Here is a 25792-nt window from a genome sequence, read left to right on the forward strand (position 1 = left end):
TGATAATATCCTTGAGTTTGCATTACATGTATCAACACAAACAAACTTCAAAAATAACCTATTGTTGCTGTTAGCTGATCATCTGAAAATCCAAGAAACATGGCACTGCCATCTTGATTTAGAAGAAAATGTCTTTTGTTTATTTCTTTTGACTCATAATGGTCTTCACAAGATGACTAGATGGTTAAAAAATTGTGGCAGGGTTTTTCTAGCATACTTGAAATCCATAGGTGTGTTGAATACATGATATTCTAGGTTGATCCTGGGCAGAACTTTTTTTTTTTCTGAGGTGTAATTTATACACAATAACACGCACAGTTTTAAATTGTGCAGTTTGATGAGTTTTGGAAAACCTTGGGAAAGCCCTATCTTGGTCAAGGTTTAGAACATTTTCATCACCCAGAAAGTTCTCTCATGCCCCGCCTTCCCATAGACAACCATGTTTCTTTTTCTTTTTCGAGTATAAAAATCTAGGAGTACCATTGTCAGGTTGGAGGATAGATGTATATTTAACTTCGTAGAAAATACTGTCAAATTGTTTTCCAAAATGATTGTCCCATTTTCTACTCCCACCAGTGAAGTATGAGAGTTTCATTATTGTCAACCCACTGTATTATAAGTCTTTTTATGCCAGCCATGCTAGTGGGTGTGAAGTGATATCTCACTGAGGTTTTACTTTGTGTTTCCCTGATTATTAATGATGTTAAGCATCTTTTCATGTACTTGTTAGCCACTTACATATTTTCTTTTGTCAAGGGTCTGTTGGGATATTTTACTCATTTTAAAAAGTGGGTTGTTTGCCATTTTATTACTGAGTTGTGTAAAATTTTTGGCCTAAATGAAATCAGTTTGAGTACCAGTCCTCTGTCATCTCTAAATTATTCTCTTTCTCTTTTTTTTTTTTTTTTGCCTAAGGAGAAATGGCTAATTTGAAACTCACACAAGGTGTTCATTTACTCATTCTGCAGACATTTTACGAACACCTACTAAACTCCATGAAAGTTATGACACAGCCTCTACCTTGAAAGAGATTACAATCAAATTCAGGAGAACTGTGAAAAAGTAACTATAAGTTTAATGTAAAAAGTAGTTAGATAATCAAGATATGATTTCTGCTGAGGTTGACTAGCAAAGGCCTCATTAAGGAGATAGTATTTGAGTTGATCTTCAGATGAGGGGTAGAATGGCAACAGATAGAGAAATTATAAGAGCAAGAATGAAGACAAGCCTATGGGAAAATATAGGATATATCTTTAGGAGCAACAGCAATAACAACAACAACAAAAAACCTCAAATATAATTTGGGCCAAAGTATTGTGTCTGAAAAGTATGTTGTGTTGAAATCATATCATGGGGAACATGGCCTGACTTAGCAGGTGAGGGTGACCCACTGAAGGGTGACCATGGAAAGATTAGGCATAGTTGCATAAGCCATTACAGTCTGTGGCCCTTCAATTCACCCCTGCCTTCTTGCCCTGGCCTCTGTGCACCTTCACCCCTGACTATATTAACCCCGGGGTAGCTCCGTCCCAGCTGTTTGGCAGGTACTGGCCCTCCCTCAGAGGGAGGGAAATTGAGCCCAAAGATCTAATAAGCCTAATGTTCCCTGCCTTCCTTTCTGTGCCTGCCAGCAGAGGTTTTGGAACAGCTGGAAACTGGAGGAGGTTTGCTAGGCTGCTCTGCTCTTGGGATGTAAAGTGAACTGCGAAGACAAATAGACCTCTTGCGGTGCCCACTTGGGCACCAAGCCAGACCCATGCCAGGGGAGCTGGGTTGTTGGGGAAGCAAAAACAAGTCATCCCCCTAAGTCATACACCCTCGTCTCCAGAGGCGCAGCAAAGGAGAGAGCCCGCACCCATCTTGTAGAGTCCCTGAGAGCTTCAAGGAAGGTCACAGAAGAATTTGAAGAGAAAGAGTAGACAATGCCCTTTCCAGAATTGTGTGCATGCTGGCTTCTTGCTAAAAACAAAAGGATGGTCTACTTCAGCCTTAGGAATCTTTGGATCAGAGGAGTTATGTCAACAATTCAGGATATTGGTTTCCCCTAAAATTCAAATTTATTGATCAATAGCATCTCCTACTACCATAGCCACTGATATGAGAAGAAAGGATTAATACATTATGTTACAACAATCTATAATGATAAGGTTATTTTTATAACTATTGAGAAATTTACAGAGCATTTCCCAACTAGGGGGCTGACTCTGGCAGGAGAAGGATAATGCAGTTATTGCAAAGATCCTCAAAGTCAAATCTTTGGTTTTCCTCAACTGACTAAAAGACCAACTGCTATCATTCTCAAAAGATTTTTACTTTAAATAAAGTTCTCCAAAGCACTGAGAGCCACTCTTCTAGAGCAATGGCCTCTAATGATTATGCATTTTACATCAGGGCATTCAGTCTGAGTAAAGGTTTTTGTATTTATGCCAAGCCAAAGAGTAAGCTAGGGTGACTGCATCCCTAAGGAAGAATGATTCACAAATCCATTAACTGTTTCTTGTAATTCAGTTTTGCTAAAGTCAGTTGTTTAAGGGCTTTTTATTCTGATCAAAACTGATAGACTATAAGAGAATTTTTGTTGAATCTGAATTTTGGGAAAACAACACTTGAAGTTTAAAGAAAAAAACTTAGAAAAAGAATTTCTAAGCCATATACATTCTGAACAGTTTTATTAACTAATCATTGCTCTGTAGCCAAGAGGCCCTCAACAGTGATGAATCTTCAGAGTAAAAAGCGAGAGGGAACACATTTTTTTTCTTTGCAACTTTAAGTGCAAATAAATCTAACTTTTAGTAGCGCCTACTAGTTTCAGTGCTAAACATTTTTATATAAATTATTTTATTTTATATTATAAATCCCAAAAGACTCTGACCTCTTCACACTACTCCATTTGTAATTTCTGGTGATTTCACCCATAACAAGTCTCAATTATTCATGTGATGAAAGAAGACAGATGAGATTGTTAGGGCCAAATAGATGAGACAAAAATCATGTGTACTCTGTTCGGTAGCAAGTTCTACTCATGATTTTATAATAAACTAAAAGACACTGACCACAGGCTAACTGATAGGAGGGGTGAAACAACCTGGGATTAAATTTTTCATTAAATAACCCACAAATATAAATAAAGAAGCAGTTTACAAGTGCACAATTAGGCACTCAATTCTTCCCTAGTAAATATGGACAGACACGAAATCTTTGACGCCTATGGGATTTTTACTGTTGGAACAGGTGAAAGGAAATAAGGTAGTTAAGGGTTTTCATTTTGACACACTATCTCTGCCAAGTTTCCAAAATCCATTTTGTTAATTATGTTCTGCTTCTGAATCTAAGAGAAATAAATGCTCTAAAAGAAAGTGGACTTTTCATTTCTCACTGGTAGCATTGAGGCTGCTGGTGATGGTCACTTCGTATGCATGTTGGGGTGGGAAGGGGAGGGGAGAGGGCTCAGCACTAAAGAGGCTATGTTTGTGTTCCAGCATTTAAGTATTGGCAATAAATTGCCATCATTTCCTCTCGTTACTGTGTGGAGGAGCTCCAACCTTACTGAATTATAGTATACACGTAGTTTTTCATTGCAGGATGCATTATGCTGAGACAGGAAACTCCATGAGATTTCATCAGTTACGGAAGCTTTAGGCTTAAACGAAGTGTAATTATGCAAACACAAAAATGATAAAACGAAGGAAACAGTGATATATGAGCTACAAAGCAATTTTGTTTGTACAAAAAGTCTTCAAGAAAAGATTGGTAATTTGTGATCATCTGAATCTTTTTTTTTTTTTGACTTTTTGCCCTTTTTAGTGCTGCTCCCACAGCATATAGAGATTCCCAGGCTAGGGGTCTAATCAGAGCCGTAGCCACCAGCCTACGCCAGAACCACAGCAATGCAGGATCCAAGCCGCGTCTGCAACCTATACCACAGCTCACGGCAACACTGGATCCTCAACTCACTGAGCAACGCCAGGGATCGAACTCACAACCTCATGTTCCTAGTTGGATTCGTTAACCACTGTGCCACAATGGGAACTCCATGATCATCTGAATCTTTAGACAAGCACTTTCTTACTAATAAAAGGAGCCATATTTGAGCTGCAGCTATGTGCTAGGTTCTTTACAGATAGTGTATCACCTTCTCGAATGTTTCTAACTACTCAATAGTAAGTATCATTATCCCTATTGAACAAATGAGAAAACCAGCGGGAAGAGATATCAGTAAGTCCCCAAGGTCACTTGGCCATAAGCAGTAATGTTAGTATGCAAACCCAGCACTAATTCAGAATGTCTAAAATCTAACGCCTCTTCCTAACACGTCAGGTCAACAACCCCTTTCACATAAGATTAATCTTGTAGGCGTCCCTATCATGGCTCAGTGGTAACGAACCCAACTAGTATCCATGAGGACTTGGGTTCCATCCCTGGCCTCATTCAGTGGATTAGGGATTTGGCATTGCCATGAGCTATACTGTAGGTCACAGACACAGCTGGGATCTGGCATTGCTGTGGCTGTGGTGTAAACTGGCAGCTGTAGCTCCGATTCGACCCCTAGCCTGGGAACTTCCATATGCCATAAATGCAGCCCTAAAAAGACCAAAAAAAAAAAAAAATTAATCTTTCAGTTGTGTAATTCTCCAACTTTACTTGATCATTTTCTTAAATGTCTACCTAAAACCCTCCAGTTCTTGATTATCTTACTCTGAAAAAAACCGAAGTCTTCACAAAGACCTTCAAAGACTGGACCGTTTGCCCTCCACCCATGCCCCTTCATTATCTCTGATCCCATCTCCTACACCTTTCCTCATCACTGCACTCCAGCCACCCTAAACAGGCCTCACCTTAGGGATTATACTCTAGCTGTCTTCTTTACCAGAGAGGCTCCTTCCCAGATATCCATGGGCCTTGCTCCTTTGCCTCCTTCCAGTTTTTGCTTAAATGTAAGCATCTCACTGAGGTCTTCCCTGAATTCACAACTTATTTTTTAATCTTTATTATTATTATTACTATTGTTATTATTATTTGCTTTTTAGGGCCACACCCATGGCATATGGAAATTCCCAGGCTAAGGGTCCAATCAGAGTTACAGCTACCGGCCTACACCACAGCCACAGCAACATCAGATCCGAGCCATGTCTGAGACCTACACCAGAGCTCAAGGCAAGGCCAGATCCTTAACGCACTGAGCGAGGCCAGGGATTGAACCTGAAACCTCATGGTTCCTAGTTGGATTTGTTTCTGTTGCACCATGACAGGAACTCTGAGAATTCCCAATTTAAATATGAAGTTGCCTGTCACTCTTCATCCCACTTCTTTGCTTTATTTTTCTCCATGATTCTTATCACCATCCAAAATTCTAGACATTTTAGACATTTACTGACTTGTTTACTCTTTTTCTCCCTCTTTTAGTACATAAATGCAGTGGGAAAAGGGATTTTTGTCTATCTTTCCCCACAGTAGTAACCCCAGTACCTGATACAATGCCTAGCACATAGCAGAAACTTCTTAAATATTTGATGAATGATGAATAATTTCAAGCCAAAACAATAGATAGGGCAAAGATCATTTAACATTTCTGTTCCTCAATTGTTTGTCTTGGTATTCAAGTTATAATAAGAACATCTTTTTTCTTATGGGTTCTCTGAAAATGGGCAAACACAGTAGCTAAGCAGTACATGTTCAAACAACTTGCAAATTCATGCTTCAATTCAATCCTCAAATGAAAAAATTAATGACATTTACCTGTGGACACTGGCATCTTGGAGGGATCTTAAAGTAGAATAGCTAATCTTAAAACATGCTCTTATTCACGCATGCCGTAGAAACATAAACAGTTCATGTAACATGAAGTCGAGGCAGATACCCTTCTGCCTCCTCACTGTTGCTTTTGGACCGTTATCTCTCCTTCTTAAAACCACTCCTCAACTTTGGCTCTCATGCCCTCTGATGTTACCACTCAAATATCTTTTGGTTTTTATTCATGAACTTCAAAGTCCTGTCATTTCTTGAAGATCTCAGTTCCTGATGCATTATTATTGGCTCCTCTAACACTACTCCTCTCATAATTTTTGGTGATTTCAATATCTGTATGTACCCTCTTTTCTGTACCTCGGTCTCTGACTTCCCTCCCCCAGTACCCTGTCCTCTGCTTCATCTTTAGACTTCGCAACTATGGGCCGTAGCTGTCATTCCCAGTGACTACAAACCCTTTCTAATCTCCATCTCAAACGTCCTGCTGTCTTTCCATATATTTCCTTCCAATACAGTCATTCCTTCAATTTTTTGATCATACTAGGAGCTACAGTCTGGTACTAAAATTTCACTGTCTTTCACCTTTCTTATATCTTCATTCCTTCCTTAGGAAGGTGAAATTCCATGATCTATCATTATAAGCACTGACTTGTATACGCAAAAACTGCCTTGGTCCTCTCTCTTATCACCCTTGCCTGGAAAAATCCTGCCTTGGTTAAAGCCCCATCTACTGTGAGCCTGGGCTTTTGTAGGTGGGCATGGCAAGTGGTTTCACTTCAGACCATTCACTCCAAGCAATAACATTTCATTTCCCCAGCCACTCTCCCACTCTCCTGGATGAACACATCATACTTCCTTCCATCTCCTCAATTATCTAGTCCTCTCCTCATGCTCATGCTGGGTTAATCACCTTGACTTCCATGTCATTTAGAATAAAATCAATCAGAAAAGAATTCCTCATGTTCCTACCACCACATCTATCCATCTTTCTGTATCTATGTCCACAGCTTCTGTTTTCTTTCCTGAATTTTAAGTCACTTTACAAGGCTGGGCCCTTCACCAGGGTCTTGGATCCCATGCCCTCTTAGTAATTCAGGGGCATTGCTATAGCAATCCTTACCTATCTGACCCATAGCATCTATATTTTCCTCTTTACTGGATTATCTCCCATCAATATTTAAATACGCTATTGTTTCCCTCATATTAAAACAATATTTCTTGAGCCCATGGATAAAAGACACCTAAGAAACATATCAGTCAGCTCCAACATCTGGGTCTATTTAGAGCCTGACTCCAAAGAGACAATTACCTTGCCCTCTTGGAACACTGAATGTTTGATGACTTTAAAGAGTTGTTACTTTTAGGAATTATTTTATATTTAAAATATTCCTCATCTTTAAGAGCTATTATTGAAAAGCTTATTTAAAAATAGCCCTTCAACTCCATTTCTATTTCCGTGTCCTTTTGCAAGAAGACCTCATGAAAGAGTTGGCTAGAATTCTAAATCCTCTCCCCTAGTCTCTGTTAAGCCCACTCCAATCAGGTTCTCACCATGCTCTTTTCAAGGTCACCAGTGAATTCCACAGTTGCTAAATCAAATGGCCAATTCTTACTTTGTGCCTCAGAAGCATTTGACTCTTGATGACTTGATCCTCTCTGCATTACCTTCTTCTTTTGGCTTCTAAGATACCATTCTCTCTTAGCTTTTCTCCACACCTCTGATTGCTCCTTTCTGGTCTTCTTTTCTGAGTCTTACTCTTCTTCCTGATCTCTTGTTGTTGGAGTGCCCCAGAGTTCCATCTTTGGTCTTTATCTTTCTTCATCCATATCCTTGGTCATCTCATCCACTCATATGCCTCTTTATAATACCTGTGATACCAAAATAGAAATCACCAGACAACTCTACCAAGTTGCAACCTTATAACACATTGTTGCTTGACACTCCTACCTGGATGTCGAACATGTATCTCAAACTTGACCTGTCCAAACTGGACCCCTGATCCTTCCCTCCAAACCTACCTCACCTGCAGCCTTCCCCAGCTCAGGAAATGGCAACTCTATTCTTCAAGCTGCAGACTATATGTCATAGAGTCATTCTTTTTTTTTTGTCTTTTTTGTCTTTTTTAGGGCCACACCCACAGCATATGGAGGTTCCCAGGCTAGGGGTCTAATCAGAGCAACAGCTGCCAGCCACAGCCACGGCCACAGCCACAGCAGTGCCAGATCTGAGGCATGTCTGCGACCTACACCACAGCTCATGGCAACACTGGATCCTTAACCCACTGAGCGAGGCCAAGGATTGAACCCACAACCTCATGGTTCCTAGTCAGAGTTGTTAACCACTGAGCCACAACGGGAACTCACATAGAGTCATTCTTGACCTCACTTTCTCTCATACCCATATCCCATCCATTATAAAAACTCATTGATTCTACCTTTTAAGTCTATACAAACTCCAACCATACTCAGCATCCCCATGGCTACCACTCTGGTCCAAGGCATCATCCTTTCTTTTTCTGGCCCCCTTTCTACCCTTTTCTCCCTTTGGCTTACTTTCAAAGCAGTAGTCAGATGGATCCTTTTTAAAAAAGTCTGTTTATACCATTCCTCTGAAGGCTCTTGATCTCATACTGATGAAAAGACAAAGTCTTTTTGATGGCCTACAAACACACATGATCTAGCTTTCCATAACCTCTTTGACTTCTTCCCGCACAAGTCCTACCCACCCTCTTCCCCCACTGTCTCAGCTCCAACTTCATTGACCTCTTTGCTTGTTCAAACATACCAGGTACACTGTCACCTCAGGGCCTTTGCACAGACTGGTCTCTGCATGGAATGCTCTTCCCCAGATACAAATATGACTCTCTCCCTTACCTTCTTCAGACTTTTGCTCAACTATCTCCTTGATGAGGCCTTTCCTAATACCCTCTCCCAACTCTAATTGTGACCCTCCTTCTGGGTTCTCCCTTTCCCCTACACTGTGTTCCTTTTCTTCATGGTACTTATTTTCACCATCTAAGATCCTGTGTGTTTTACTTTTTTAAAAATGGGGAGTTCCCATTGTGTCCCAGCAGGTTATAAACCCAACTAGTATCCATGAGGATATGGGATTGATCCCTGGACTTGCTCAGTGGGTTAAGGATCTGGCATTGTCGTAAGCTGTGGTGTAGGTTGCAGATGTGACTCGGATCTATATTGCTGTGGCTGTGGCTGTTGATGTGGCTATCGCTGGCAGCTGCAGCTCTGGTTCAACCCATAGCCTAGGAACTTCCATATGGCACAAGTATGGCCCTAAAAAACTAAAAACTAGGAGTTCCCATGGTGGCGAAGTGGTTAATGAACCCAACTCGGAACCATGAGGTTGTGGGTTCGATCCCTGGCCTCGCTCATTGGGCTAAGGATCCGGCGTTGCCATCAGCTGTGGTGTAGGTTGAAGACGTGGCTCAGATCCCGCATTGCTGTGGCTGTGGTATAGGCCTGCAGCTACAGTTCTGATTAGACCCCTAGCCTGGGAACCTCCATATGCTGCAGATGCGGCCCTAGAAAAGACCAAAAAAGACAAACAAAAAAAAATCCCTCTCTCACACTAAAATGTAAGAATGATAAAAGCAGTAATTTATCTGTGTTTAGATTACTGCAATAACCCTAGATTCTAGAATTGTACCTGAGACATAGAAACAATCAATAAATACTTACTGTATAAATCCCTACACTATTTTTTAAATTCTTCAAACAAATAATTAGAAAAGCTCACTGTCTTGAATTTAAAGCTCTTAAACTCTTGATTTTTTTTTTCCTTTCTCATTAGGATTCTTTTTTTTTTTATTTCCCCAATACATTATTTTTTTTCCCTACTATACAGCATGGTGACCCAGTTACACATACACGTAGACATTCTTTTTTCTCATGTTATTATGCTTCATCCTAAGTTACTAGACATAGTTCCCAGTGCTACACAACAGGATTTCATTGCCTATTCCAAAGGCAATAGTCTGCATCTATTAACCCCAAATTCCCAGTCCATCCCACTCCCTCCCCCTCCCCAACTCTTGATATTTTTTTTTTGTCTTTTTTTTGTTGTTGTTGTTGTTGTTGCTATTTCTTGGGCCGCTCCCGCGGCATATGGAGGTTCCCAGGCTAGGGGTTGAGTCGGAGCTGTAGCCACCGGCCTACGCCAGAGCCACAGCAACGCGGGATCCAAGCCTCGTCTGCAACCTACACCACAGCTCACGGCAACGCCGGATCGTTAACCCACTGAGCAAGGGCAGGGACGGAACCCGCAACCTCATGGTTCCTAGTCGGATTCGTTAACCACTGCGCCACGACGGGAACTCCTCAACTCTTGATATTTTTAATTCAGTATCAATAAATTAATTAAACTGCCTTTTAAGCAGTAAATTAATCTTCTTTCTACTCTTAGATGCATTTCAGGTACCAATTCACAGATGTTACACATTCATAATGGATCAGCTTCTACATATTGACCTTTGGAAGAGCCCACATTCATTATAAGCAAACATAAAAGAGACTCACAATCACTGTTGAAACATTGACAAGCCGATTAGTGCTTATTTAATTTGAGATTTAATTCACCAAAGGTTAATCATATATTTGATAGTGACACAATATTTCACAAAAAAATGGAAAGTGTTCCAATGTCTGGGAATGCTAGAGCACATAATTGCTTCGGAAGAGCAATTTGTTCTTCCTATGACATCCAACATTAGCATGTAGAATAGCTCTTTTTTCCCCTTTGGCATCGTGAAAATTTGGTGATATTCTTGCCTGGTACATAACCCTGCAGGACTCACCCCCTCCAAATTCAGGTTCTGTTACTTTCATTAGACACTGAACTTGAGATGGTTCCCATGACCTAGACAATTAGACTTCAAACTGTCTGCCAGGCTCAGCCCAGCTGCATTCTGTTTTGTTAGTAAATACTTTCTAGAGACAAATTCTCATGAAGCTCAGTGCCCACCGCTTGATCAGCTCTTGGTGGAAAGTGCCAGGGTCAGTAAGAGAGAAGGTGGCCCTCCAGCTTGTAGGCTTCCATCTATATGGCTGTATACACAAATGAATTCAGGTCCCTTAACTGCTGGTAGCTACTCTCCATATTCTTCTCACTGTGAAAACAAAACTGAAAAAAAAAATTAACTACATTTTGAAGGTTTTATTTTTTAAAAAGGTACACTATTGGGAAATTCTGAATGCTAAGTGGTCAAAAAACTTAGATGAATGCAGAAAGATATAGCTTCAAATAACTTAAAAAAGTGTCCCTGCCTTATTAAGTTGGAGGGTTCCTTCAGACTGAGACTCTTTCTCCATCAACTTCAGGCTTGGGAGACTGTCCATTGAGGCTCAGCACTTCAGCAAGTATTCATTCTAAGCTCTTGCACACTTCTATATGCTAAATGGAGCAGTGACCAACAGTTAAAAATGATGCATTGATCCTAAGCTTTTATTTCTTCTCTCTCCTGAGATCCCCTAGAAGATGTGAAAGAAAATGTTAATGTACATAAATCTGCAAGGACAAAAAGGACAGGTGAGGGTACATGGATGGTCTGGAGAGCTACAGAATTCTGGAAGAAAAAAAGGCAGAAGAGAAGGAAGGCAAAACTTAGAGTACTCACAGGAAGCATACATTCTAAGGCAACTGCCTTGTCCTGCAGAACCTCCGAAGGGTAGGGGATTTAGAGATGATGGATGTGGCATGTGGCATGTGGCAAGAGCGAGACATGGGCTAAAAACAAAAGGGTTTTTTGAAGGTCCATATCTGGAAATGTTAACCCTCTCTCCTGTTCATGCAAAATACCAGCAGCCAAGCACCTCCCCTCTGAGCTAGAAATCTAAAGTCTCTTTTCTGAAGTAGTTGAAAAACTCTAAAACAAAAAGATCTCCACATTGGCATTTTAGGATTCAACAGCATTAACAGCAAGCTCCCTACACAATTGCCCTAAAGCGAAGGCTACTGGAAGACAGGCTTTTGTTCAGATTTTTAGTGCTTTGCTCTTAAGCAGGAATGTGACATGAAGGAACACCAGCCCCCCTCCCCAAAAAAAGCCTTCTAACATGAAAGATTAAAACCAAGACAAACAAAGCAGGGGGAAAGGCAGGATAAGTCTGAAGGTACTAAAGATGCGGCAAAGAATAGAAAAGAACTTTTGGCAAAGCACCAGTCAGTGACCTGAGATAAATCTGAGAAGATGTTTCGTCCCTATAACAATAATAATAGCTAATATTTATGGCAACACACTATCAGCTACTATGCAAGAAAATGAAGAAACTGAGGCACAGAAAGTTAAGTGATTCATAGTAAGTGGGGAAGCTAAAATTCAAATCCAGATAGTCTGAATTTAAAACTCATGCTCCTAAATGCTGTATGTGCCTCCTCAAACATGCTATTAAAAAAGGAAGATAAAACAAGAAAGCACTCTTTAAAATGTATTTTTGCATTTGACAACTATGTAGTCAGAGGCTTCTGTCTTCTAAGCACCAGTCTAGGTGCAAAAAAAAAAAAATATAGCAATAAACAGAACGGGCAGAATTCCAACTCTCATCAGGCTAAAACTAAAAAATTCAAAGCCAGGCACAGAAAGACAAATACTGCATGATCTCTTATATGTGGAATCTTAAAAAGTTGAATTCATGGTAATAGCATAAAATGGTGGTTGCCTGGGTCTGGGGGATGAAGGGACTAGGAAGGTATTGCTTAAAAGGTACGAAGTTTGAGTTATGCAGGGTAAGTTCTGATCATCTAATGTACAGCATGGTGACTGTTGTTAATAATATTGTATTTCCCATTTGAAATTTTCTAGGAAAGTAAATCTTAGGTGTTCTTAACCACATACACAAAAAATAACATATATTATTAGCTTGATTATGGTAATTATGTTATTAGCTTGATTATGGTAATCATTTCACAGGTATACATATATCAAAACACCACTTTGGATACCATAAATGTATAAAATTTTTATTTGTCTATTATACCTCTATAAAGTTGGAAATTTTAAAAATTAATTTAAAAAAATCAATAGAAGAGATGGAAGATATAGTCAAGCAATTTTACCAGGATATTCAATAAAAATAATAGGAGAAAATTATAAGGAAAGATGGGTATATGTCTGATGGTTCCAGGACAGCCCTTTTCCACTTACCAGGAAATCTAGGGAAGAAACAAAAAGTCTGAGGTGAAGAGTGCAGGTCTCCAGACTGAAGGGACCCCTCTGCCCTATTGTCCAACACAATAAATGCAAAAAGATCTCTATCTATTCAAGGCACACTTTCATGAAATCTCACACCAGAGAAGAGAAGGCCATATGATCCGTTCACAATATATACAAATCTCAAACCATCATGTTGTACACCTTAAACTTAATATGTTATATGTAAATTATCTATCAATAAAGCTAGGAGAGAAAGAAGGCTATAAAAGCTGTCAGAGAGTAAAAACAAGTCATTGACCGAAGAATAAGTACCCAAATGGCACCATATTTACCAAATGCAGCAATGGGTGCTAGAATTCAATAGAGTAAAGCCTTTAGAATTTTGAAGAAAAGTGATTTGCAACCTAAAATTTTATAGTCATTTAAAGTATCAATGAATATAAGAGTAGGGAAAAAAATCCTTTTCAGTCATACAAGGATGCAGGAAATGTCTTGGAAATTTCACCTCTCTAGGAAATTACTTGAAAATGTGCTCCAGTGAAATGAGAGAGAAAATCCAGAAAGAAAACAGCACAGAATTTAGGAAGAGACTCCCCCTGGAGAGAGCAGATACTCTTCTAAGAAGCTTGAACTTCATTCTGTAGACATTGCAGGAACCAGGGGTTTCAAACTGGAAAGCAACATGATGGGATCCAAGTTTCAGAAAGAACATCCTGTCCTGAGTCTGATGGCAGAATTAGTAGAAGCCTTCTGGGAGATGAGTCAGGAAGTTTTTGCAAAACTCAGTTGAGGTGTAATTCAGACCTAAACTAAGGTGGTAGTAACGAGAACTACAAGACTGTAGACGTACAAACAGCTGAGCTGAGATCTGATTGGGGGTCTAGCCCAACTGCATTTTACTATAAATATTCATGGCATAAATGTTGAACAAGGACAAGAGAGAATCTATAAGGACACAAGCCCTGTAAGACAGCAGTTGGTAGACAGGAAATAAAGAAATAACAGTAGGCTTAGCAGGAAAAATCATTCCATTGGGTTATTTTGAGAGGCGAGACAATGCTACATACACTGGGAAGTATAAGGGAGCTCCTGCTTTCCTTCTGATAACACTCAGAACTGTCTGATTAAAACTGCCAATCCCAGAGATGGAGGTTACATTTTTTTTTCTTTTTCTTTTTTAGGGCTGCACCTGCAGCATATGGAAATTCCTGGGCTAGGTGCTGAATCAGAGATGCAGCTGATGGCGTATGCCACAGCCACAGCAACACAGGATCTGAGCTGCATCTACAACCTATGCCACAGCTTGTGGCAACAATGGATCCTTAACCCACTGACCAAGGCCAGGGATGGAACCCACCTTCTCCTGGAGACTAAGTTGGGTTTTGAACCTGCTAAGCCCCAACAGGAACTCCACATTTTTTTAAAGGGAAGAAGAGCATTTGTTCCCCTTGTTTGACTCTGTAAGGGCTGAAGTAGCACAAGTGGAGCAGCCTGCATCAGGAAAGGCAGCACCTTAGGAGCGGCAGGCTTAGTGAGTGCTTAGAGCAACATTAAGTGACTCAGGCAGTAGAGAATGAAATGGCTCCAGACAGATTCTAATTTGGGCTGTAGGTGGTCTGTAGCCCCTGAGATGAGGTTGGAGAGGAAGGCCAGGGTTTGACAAGCACGTAGGAAGAACAGATGTTACTCACGGTAAGTTGGAAGTCACTGCAATGTTCTGAGCAGGAGAATGACTTTGCAGGACCTATATTCTATGACTACTCTGGTTCCTCTGTAGATAGTGGATTGGAAGGGAATAAGGTTGACAAAACTATTGCAGCAAGAGATGATGTTAGCTTGACCTAGAGAGCTTACATGAGGCATGCAAATACATGGATTTGAGCTTAAATCCCTGTATTTTGCTAGATTGAATGGGAAGGTGCAGGTTGGTGTGGGGGTAGGAGGTTAGAAGCTACATTTGTGATGGACCTGTTAAGTTGGAGATGCCTAGGAAAAATCCCAGTGGAAGTGTCCAATAAGCATATGTCAAGATCTGGGCTACAGCTGTATTGGCTGGGTTCCTTGCTTCTGAATTGAGCTCATATAAACTCCAAATTGGGGCAAGGTGACATTGAACATCTACCATATTCCAAGTACCAATTATGTCACAGATGTTTCCATCACAAAATTTATATACGTTTTCCAAAAACATCCTCCCAAGTTAGCCCCATGGGGACCCAACTAGAGGCCACCTGGGATATGCGCTCATTTTAGACACCCAAACAAATCATGAAATGAATTCCTCCGTCCTAATGCACCTGGGTTTATATTCAAAGACTCCAGAGACCTGAAGATAATAGGTAGAGAAAAGCTCCCAGGACACTGACTCTAAGAACTCTCGACCCAAATTACGGTTCCACCCTTGGTCTGCTGAGCTTCTGGACACAACACCCCTCATTTTTTTGTCTTAACTTTAGTATCTGCCTGCTTCACAATACTCCAGGAATTGAGATGATTGTCTAAATTACCTAGAGAACATCTCATATAATGCAGATTCCTGGGCCCTGCCATCAGAGTTATAATTCACACATCAGCAGTGTGTATTCCAGGTGAGAAACGCTGATTTGCAGAGTGATGAGTGCCCAGTTTTCACAAAATATCAGCCTCAATAATACTCCCACCACTGAGATCATGATGGCAGTTTTAAAATAATGCACCACATTCTTTGACACTCCTCCCATTGAGAGGGAGTGAGATGGTGGCATAGGCGGATGCCTGCCCAGGCTGGCAGATTGGACCATGAAGTTGTGTCTCCTGCCCTTGAACCAACCAGTTCTCTTAGAATGCTCTCTCTCCAAGTGCTTCCTCTCGGGAAGTTACCACTCATAATCAAGCCATTATTTCGTGGGAAGCCCAAGCCACTTGGAGAGATCACATAACAGTCTCAGCTGAATGCAGGGTGGAGTCATCACAGCCTTGACACCATACTTGCAAGTGAAGAAGCCTGATGATAATCCCAGCCCCCAGCTACTGAGTTACCTTGCCCTTCAAGTTCTTCCAGCTGAGCCCCAGATAGCACAGAGAAGAGACAAACCATCCACTCCATGCCTTGGTCAAAATCCTGGCCCATAACAGCTATGTGTCTACTCAAAAGATGGTTGTTTGACGCCACTTAGTTTGAGGGTATTTTGTCATACAGTAACTGGAATGATTACTGCAGTGTTTTCTCAAGAAATAGCTATTAAAATGATAAAGGATAAAGTCTTTCAGATGAAAACACACAACCAGGGTATCCAACAGACAGCAAAGCAGAGAAAATGAGCCAAGAGATGCTCTCTTGTTTTACTCTATGAAAATAGGCATAAGTTGCTTCCAGAGAACTGGAGGCAGAAAGGTGTCCACACCATGAAGACAGCACAGCTAAAAGAGAAAGAGATGCATCAAAAGGACAGATGAGGCAGGAGAGCAAAGTCCAGCTTCATTTATTTCCCAACTGTGCTTAATTCCTCAACTTTCTCACTAAGTACAAAGTTATACATTTATGTCAATTTTCCAAATGTACTTTCTTAATGTTAAAAATCACCTGAGGATCATAAAAAAGCACCAAGGGTAATTATTATCCCCAAACAAGTTTGGGAAATGCTAAAATATGGAATTTTTAAATTAAATACAAAACAGAATAGCAAACAGAACACCATCCCCCAAGAATCAGAGTTCTGCAGTGAATGGGGTTAATACTCAAATTTTGGGTTTATAAAGATTGAGTAGCAAGTTCTAGCAGCCTTGAACCCCGAGAATGTAAATCCCAGCTAAGTCCAATTACAGTGATGTGGAGGAAGAAGTTGTAAACATTGGAATTCATTTGCTAATCAATCATTACTCGTTACATGAAATATTCAAAATATGATTGTAAAAAATAAGGAATAGTTAATGAATATTTCAAGTGGTAAAATATAAATTGAGAGATGTTAGGTTAAATATTTGTGGTCTTATTCAGGCTATTATTCAATGCAAATAAAAATTATGGAGCAAGATATGTAACCTGAACTCTGTGCTACTGAGAAAAGAGCAGAAAATATCCCATTAAAAGCCATGAATTAATTCTACTTTAGTAACGAAAGCTAATATCTACACTGTTCCCAGCCTCCCCCCATTGCTTTCAGAAGTGAATTGAATCTCGTTTCAGATTGTTACTGTAAAGACTGGAGTTTTCTTTCCAGGAATACATTTATAGCCTTCTAAAGAATCTGTGGTGAGATTGTTCTGAATTATGAATTCATCATGTTACTGGTTATGACTCCCAAGCTCTGCATCATTAGGAAAAGATTTTCATGATACTGAGAAGTTTATTGACCCCAAAGCCCTAGTCTCCACAGGAGTGGGAGCAATTTAGGCACCTGTTTAAATATTTCTCTTGCCTCTTGAGACCCTTTAATAGTTATGTGGTGTAGTTTTCCATTGTAAAATTGACATCTATCTCTGATTCCAGGAGTTTGCATGTATTGCAGTGGGTAAAACAGAATGCCTGCTGAACTATTTATTATTTGTGCTGGTAGATACTGGTGTTCCAAGCAAGAAGAATGGGAGTCCCTTGCAATATATCAACTTAGAAGCATAACATCCCTCTTTAGACCAGTGGCCGTATGCAGTAACTCAGAGAACATATTCAGTAGCAGAAAGGGTCATGTCATCTGCCTGTTAATCTCAGGCTTGTTTGACTTTCTGGCCAAGAACACGAAGGCCCTGGCTGCTCACCATCTCTCTGCACCTCTCTCTTCTCTCCCTCCCAGGGACGTCTCTTATACCAGTGTTACTGCCCTGCCACCCAAAGGCCTGGAACACCTGAAGGAACTGATAGCAAGAAACACTTGGACTCTAAAGAAACTTCCACTGTCCTTGAGTTTCCTTCACCTCACACGAGCTGACCTTTCTTATCCGAGCCACTGCTGTGCTTTTAAGAATCAGAAGAAGATCAGAGGGTAAGTGGCAGTATCTGGAATAAGTGACAAAAGGCCTTGGTAGAAGTTGAATTAATTTCTGGGTTTGAGGAAGGCACTTTGTAGTTTAAAAACCAGATAGAGAGGAATTTGGAAGCATCCGTAACAAACATGAAGTCCAGGGGACACAGTGACTCTGCAGGCTGAAAGTGGAAGCAGATAAGAAGGAAGTCCTGTGTCACTGGATCACAGCAGAGGAGGGAAGGATTTTAGGAGATGACCAGATCTTGCAGAATCTTGTAGAGGTTACATGACACGATTTCTGGCCTCCAGATCCAACATATATTAGGTGCCACAACTAAGAGGACAGACTTAGGAAAAACACAAGCAGTTGGATGACCTGGCCAGCTCAGGCCTTGCAAATGTCACAGCTCACTGGTTACATGTGTGGGCTTTGGACTCACCTGGGTTTGTTCCCCAGCTCTGTCACTTCCTAGCTGTGTTATCTCAGCCTACTTGCTTAACCTGCCTGAGCCCTTCTGAATGGAGATGGTAATGCTTTCATTTGTAGAGGTTTTGACAAGATTAAATGGCAAACACGTTAGAAAACACCAGTCACAATGACCTGGAATTATGTTCTCAATAATTATCAGTTATAATATGTAATATCTTATTAATAAGCTGCTGGTGAGGCTGCACAGGAGGGATGCCCTTTTTCTCTCATGCTCTCTCTGCATCTTGTCTTTGCCTATACTTTTGCTCTGGATTATTTCTCCCTTTATATCTGCTCCCCTTTATTTCTTATTCACTCCCTCTGGATTTCTATATCACACCTGCTGGTTGACCCTCTGCATTTATACTAGCAACTGTAAATAAGTTGGGATCCAGCTGTGGGGGTAGAAGCAAACAGGAAAGTTGAACAACTATTCAAAGAAAACTAATACAGGCAATAACACCTGCAGAAAGCTAGGAATGGGGCATGGGAGTGGTGATAGAAGGCTGTGGACTGACACCCTAAGGCCCTAAGTAGAAAAGGGCCAGAGAGGCTAAAGAGGACCTCTTGTTCAATTCCAAGTAGGCTGGGATAGGCAATCCATGGAGCATTTTAACCAGATCTCAATAGATGAATCTGCTCAGCAGCAAAAGCTCATTAAAGAAGAATCCACCCCCATCCCATTTTTTTCCTTTTTTTTTTTTTTTTTTTTTTGGCCATGACCACAGCATATGGAAGTTCCCAGGCCAGGGGTCAAATCTGAGCCACAGCTGTGACCTTCACCTTGGCTGCACTGAGCCAGGGATCAAACTCTTGCTACCTCAGAGACAATCCCAGATCTTTAACCTTCTATGCCACAGCAAGAACTCCTGAAGAACCTTTTGATGTCAGCCTGGTGGGCTAGTGAAAAACTAAATCTTACTTCTATAAGCATGCCTGCATGAGTGTCCATTTATGCATATGTTCAATAAATATTTATTGAGTACCTATTACGTGCCTGCTACTGTCCTATCCACAGCTATGAATAGGATAGGCAAGAGCCCTCTTGTTCACCTTCTAGTATGGGAAGTCAGAAAAGAAACAGGTAAACAATAAGAAGATATCAGATAGTGCTATGAGGGAAATAAATGCAAGGGTCAGACAGTTTATTTAAGATGATGAAGGAAAACTCTTCTGAGAAAGAAAATTTGAGTTTAAAACTGAATAATAAGTAGAGGCAGCCATGAGTTTTTCAGGCAAAACATGGAATTCTAAAATTCTGAAAAGAATAACAATAATCAACATATAATGGCACTAACAACATTCCAGGTGCACTGTAAGAGCTTTAAAATAATAAACTCATCTGATCCTTTAACAACCCAAAATGAAATAGTCTGTCTCATTTTACAAATGAATAAACTGGAGTTCCCATCATGGCTCAGTGGAAACAAATCTGACTAGCACCCATGAGGGTGTAGGTTCAATCTCTGGCATTGCTCAGTGGGTTAAGAATCCCTGGCATTGCTCAGCAGGTTAAGGATCTGGCATTGCTGTGAGCTATGGTGTAGGTCACAGACATGGCCTGGATACCTCATTGCTGTGGCTGTGGCATAGGCCAGCAGCTACAGCTACAATTTGACCCCTAGCCTGGGAACTTCCATATGCTGTGGGTATGGGAAAAAAAAAAAAAAGACACACACACACAAAAAAAAACCCCAAATGAATAAACTAATGTTCATAGATTTTCCCAAGGTGAAACAGCCAGGAAATAGTAGAATCAGGTCCTAACCTAGGCAGACTGGCTCCAGCATCCATGCTTTTTTTTTTTTTTTTCTTTTAATCATTGATGTTCTTGAATTGCTTGCAGATGAGAAATAAGGGCCAATATCACTGGATCACACTTGGAGGGGGGAGGATAATAGGAAATGATGTGGGAGAGACAGGCCTGACCAGATCATGCAGAATCTTGTAGAATCATGTATATCATACTACGTAGTTTGCATATTATGCTAAGTGTCATGGGGACATTAGTGGGTTTTCAGCAAGTGGTGACATATATCTACTGCCTTGCAGAATCCTTGAGTCTTTAATGTGTAATGAGAGCAGTATTCGGAGCCTGCGTCAGAGAAAATCTGTTAATGCTGTAAATGGTCCCTTTTACCAAGAATATGAAGAGGATCTGGGCGACAGCAGTGTTGGGAATAAGGAAAACTCCAAGTTCCAGGATACCCACAGCAACTCTCATTACTACGTCTTCTTTGAAGAACAAGAGGATGAGATCATTGGTTTTGGCCAAGAGCTCAAAAACCCCCAGGAAGAGACCCTCCAGGCCTTTGACAGCCATTACGACTACACAGTGTGTGGGGGCAGTGAAGACATGGTGTGCACCCCCAAGTCAGATGAGTTCAACCCCTGTGAAGACATAATGGGCTACAGGTTCCTGAGAATCGTGGTGTGGTTCGTTAGCCTGCTGGCTCTCCTGGGCAATGTCTTTGTCCTGGTCATCCTCCTCACGAGCCACTACAAACTGACGGTCCCACGTTTTCTCATGTGCAACTTGGCCTTTGCAGATTTCTGCATGGGGATGTATCTGCTCCTCATTGCCTCGGTGGACCTCTACACTCAGTCTGAGTACTACAACCATGCCATCGACTGGCAGACAGGTCCCGGGTGCAACACGGCTGGTTTCTTCACCGTCTTTGCCAGCGAGCTGTCAGTGTACACACTAACAGTCATCACTCTGGAGCGCTGGTATGCCATCACCTTCGCCATGCGCCTGGATCGCAAGATCCGCCTCAGGCACGCCTACGCCATCATGGCTGGCGGCTGGGTTTGCTGCTTCCTGCTCGCCCTGCTGCCTTTGGTGGGGATAAGCAGCTATGCTAAGGTCAGCATCTGCCTGCCCATGGACACTGAGACCCCTCTTGCCCTGGCGTATATTATCCTTGTTCTGTTGCTCAACATAGTTGCCTTTACCATCGTCTGCTCCTGTTACGTGAAGATCTACGTCACAGTCCGAAATCCCCAGTATAACCCAGGAGACAAAGACACTAAAATTGCCAAAAGGATGGCTGTGTTGATCTTCACTGACTTCATGTGCATGGCCCCGATCTCCTTTTACGCCCTCTCAGCACTTATGAACAAGCCTCTCATCACTGTCACCAACTCCAAAATCTTGCTCGTTCTCTTCTACCCACTTAACTCCTGTGCCAACCCGTTCCTCTATGCCATTTTCACCAAAGCCTTCCAGAGGGATGTGTTTATCCTGCTCAGCAAGTTCGGCTTCTGTAAACGCCAGGCTCAGGCATACCGGGGTCAGAGAGTGTCTCCAAAAAACAGCACTGGTATTCAGGTCCAAAAGGTTACCCAAAACATGAGGCAAAGTCTCCCCAACAGGCAGGATGACTACGAACTGCTTGAAAACTCCCATCTAACCCACAAAAAGCATGACCAAATTTCAAAGGAGTATAAGCAAACAGTTTTGTAAGCTGACAGTGGTAGGGGGACTTAGGCTGGTGTCTTAGGAGCATGCATTCCAACCATTGACATACTCAACACACAGCTGACCTAACCCTTCTGCAGGTAATGTTCATCTCTGGAGGGGGACTAGCACTAACCTAGTCATCACCTCCAAGACGAAAGAGAGGCTACCAGCATGTCTGAATCCCAGGTGATAGCAAACTAATCTATACTCTCTGGGAGATTTGCTAGATGCTAAATGCAACAATGGCATCATATAAAATGCTTAATAAGTATCAGCTGAGTCATGTTGACATTGAGCTTTCACACTTATATGTAACATTTTGTATTAAAGATTCAGCAAATGGCCCATGCTGTTGACTTGGTTGTTGACCACCAAATAAAACTGGCCTCATGTTGGCTCAGTTCAACTTCATGTTCCCTGATACAACCCAAGAGACTAAAAAGTCAAACAGGACATCAAGCAAGGAACAGTTGTTTTGAGACATGAAGGAGGGCAAAGGCTTAGCTTTGAGTTTTTTTTTTTTTTCTTTTCTGACTCTGAAACTCAATCATCTCTTCACAAGAATCTACCTGATGTGACCCAACTGTCAATGTGTTGCCTGAAAAAACTGGCAAAATTTCAGCTACTGTGGCTGAGCAAATGAAGAATTGCTCTTCCTGGCCAGTCTTCTGGCATTAAAGATGTGAACTCTAGAAAGTATTTCTAAACAGTGACAAGTGGGAATTATGAGTGGGGCACACTAGATAACCCACTGATTAATAAAGCAGGCTGAACATCAGTTTACTGTTGAAGCTTGGGCAAATTACTGGGCCTTTAAAGTCTGTAGAAATGATGGGCAAATTACTGGGCCTTTAAAGTCTGTAGAAATGATGGGCAAATTACTGGTCCTTTAAAGTCTGTAGAAATGAAAGAGTGTGACGGCCTCTTCCAGTTTTAAAACTCCATGTATATCCCTTTCCTTCAAAACATATGTTGCCATGACAAAGAGAACGAAAAATAATAAGGAAGCAGTCTGTTTTTCCTATCCTGTAGAGCTGCCATCTCCTTTTCTTTGGCGCCTAGACATATGACCCAGGAAACTTTTTCTTTGTTTCAGTTTTGGTTGTGATTTCTGAACCATAAATTCTATCGAGCGACCACATTGGGCTGGATCTGAATCACTCATTGAATTACTAGATCTATAAACCTATATTTATCAGGCCCAAAACAGATCGATATTCATACAAAGGAATAAAAGGTAGTTTTACAAATGCTGTAAATTTAGTTCCTACTTCTCTCTGCAGATCCACTTGAAATATTTAACTTGTCTTTAGGGATTGGTTTCTTTACTCAGCCACTTCTGACCCACAATACAATACAATACAATACTAAGGCAATCAAGAGAGATTTCTTCTCTCTGAAACTGTCAGCTCTTTCCATCCTTGCTGACCACTGGACACAAAATATTCCTCAACAGTGCTCCCTTACTTAAAATGGTCAGGATTTTTATCTATGGATGTAATCTCCAGGTTCTCTGTCAATGTAGCCCTTTAATTTCATCCCAAGCTGAGACGGCATTTGCTTCTCAGTGCTCATGAGCCACAGTATTTGTTAAAACCACACCGTGAATTAAAAGCTTTTTTCAAGTCTGTGGAGTGGGGTTAATGGGCCCAGAGATGGTGACCCTGATTCACCTGGAATTTCTCAATAGCCAAACCCTTTCCTGGTTATCATTGAGACATGGATATCTTAGTAGAAGTATTATAACACCTAAAGTTGTGACTTATCCACTTGTAACTAATGAAAGTAAACAAATGTGCAACCTTTGACATGTGTTTCTCATCTGTGACATTTTGTGAAATATCACATCTTGATAAATAATGTGTTTTATCTTGAATAGTAGAAATAATGCTTTAGAAATAGTCCTAGAAAACTGTTGCTAAGATCTGCATTTGCAACATGAAGTAAATTTTCTTCCTATGAAATGATTGTTGCTGAGTCCTAAAGTATTACTTCTTGTAATTTGTGACTTCTTTTAGAGTTACCATTATAAGTGTTAAAAATGAAGACAGGAAAAAAAATTGACACATTGGCTAATAAATCCATATTAAGAAATAAATTATTGACTACCAATAATTTAGTATACCGTGGTATCTTGGTTGTAAACAGTCTTTATGTGAAAAAATTTACTCATGGTAAAATGAATTATAATTCATTGATAGGTAATAATATCTAAGAGAAAAAAATCATTAGTATTGACTCAGAATTGCAAACTATTGCCTTTGGAATGCATAAGCGATGAGATCCTGCTGTATAGCACTGGGAACTATATCTAGTCACTTATGATGGAGCATGATAATGTGAGAAAAAGAATGTATACATGTATATGTGACTGGGTCACCTTGCTGTACAGTAGAAAATTGACAGAACACTGTAAACCAACTAAGATGGAAAATACAAAAATCACTTTTTAAAAAAGAATTTATATAGTAGTACTCCAAAGAAGATAATAAACTGACCAGGACCTGGTCAGACCTGGTCACTTTATCTGGCAAATATCTAAAGATTTCAGCTATCTAAACATAGACCCAAATCAGTGAGGACAAAGAGTCTCAGGTCAATCACAATAGATGCCACAAAACTCATGCCATAAAACTTACACATGTTGTTCAAAGGAGTGTCTGTCAAAAAACCCTCAAAGTTTGACTCTTGTTGTATGGATAACCTGCTGCTTATCAGAAGCAGCCCATTAGAAGAATAGTCTATTATGGTACAATAAGGTAAAAGTGAGGGCAAGAAGTTAAAATTGGAGTCATAAGAATTAAAAACAACAACTTGAGAACAAATACTCCTAACTGTTAGAGTTCTTTGGAGAAAAAATTGTTTAATAGCACAGTAGAGTGATTCTCATTCATCCTTAATGCCTAAAGGAACAAGAAAAACTTGGTAGCAACGCCTTCTGTTCCAAAAGATAGAAAGTTCCAGCTCAAAGGGCTGGACTAAGTCCTAGATCTAACAACCTTCCTTTTTACAAATTCCACTGAAATGACAATGACAAAATATAAAATGGGAATGAGCCAAAACTGTATTGTGAACAGGAGAAATGGTACCAACAACACACCCACGTCTTTAATGATTTTTTGAAAGATGAAAAGTTTCTGGCTTTGAGTTGGTGGATACCTTAGAGCAGAGAAGGCTGCAGCCTAGAGCACACTCCCAGGATAGGGCTGTAGCTGTGAAAGGATGTGTTCTTCCCTGCAGAGACTCAGGAGACCCCCCAGGCCTGAAAGGTAGAGGACTAAGAGGCTAATTATGTAATTATTTATGTAATTAGTCCATCTCACCTGGCCCCTCCCATACTCTCTCACTCCATTCAGTTAGAACAGCTGACACATTCAGTGTTAACCTCAGGTTGAAAGTAAGAAACTGACCTTGAAGAAAGTAAATTTCCAAGTAGATAGGGCTAAGTTCTTTGTCTGGGGTGGGGGCAGGAAGCAAGGTACCCAGACCACTTGTCTGTCTCCTGCCCTCACGTCATACAGTGAAGCATGGTCACTGAAGAGAGGCAGCAACATCAGTGCCCAGTCAGGGAAGAGTGTTGAGGGAGAAAGATCTACGCCATCTGCTGACATTAACCATTCTCATCCTTGACTCAAAAACAGAAATGACCCACAAGCAACACTTTCAATGCCTTGGGAAAAGTTTTTTTAAATCCAGGATCCTATACGCCACCAAATTTTCATCCAAGTGTAAGGACAAATAATGAGATGTTTATACTGCAAGTACTCGGAAAATTTACTTAGGCAGACAAATTATCCAAAAGTTGGAAATAAGCAAGAAGATAACTTTTTGGGGTGTGTTTTCAGGGCAGTACTGGGCTTGACTTCCTACTGTCAAGGCTATTTTACAACTCAACTCAATTAGGACAGAGCTTAATTTGTCCAGATGATTTTGATCTGATAGCGATTCAGCTAATTTCTACATGGTTTATGACCCCATTGGACATTAACCATTTTTGTATCTAACCCAG

At 40.7% G+C, this 25792-nt stretch overlaps 1 protein-coding gene across 1 annotated transcript in view; it reads left to right on the top strand.

Annotated features, from left to right (window-relative positions):
• TSHR (thyroid stimulating hormone receptor) overlaps nt 1-22294 on the top strand; it is a 121237-nt gene extending 98943 nt beyond the window's left edge. The window contains exons 10-11 of the mRNA XM_047797547.1: nt 17681-17869; nt 20373-22294. Coding sequence (XP_047653503.1) covers nt 17681-17869; nt 20373-21786 — 1603 coding nt within the window. The 3' untranslated portion in view covers nt 21787-22294. The remainder of the gene's footprint in view (nt 1-17680; nt 17870-20372) is intronic.
• The last annotated feature ends 3498 nt before the right edge of the window (nt 22295-25792 follow it).

This window comes from Phacochoerus africanus, chromosome 9 (assembly GCF_016906955.1).
Source record: "Phacochoerus africanus isolate WHEZ1 chromosome 9, ROS_Pafr_v1, whole genome shotgun sequence".
In the NCBI taxonomy this organism is placed as follows: Eukaryota; Metazoa; Chordata; class Mammalia; order Artiodactyla; family Suidae; genus Phacochoerus; species Phacochoerus africanus.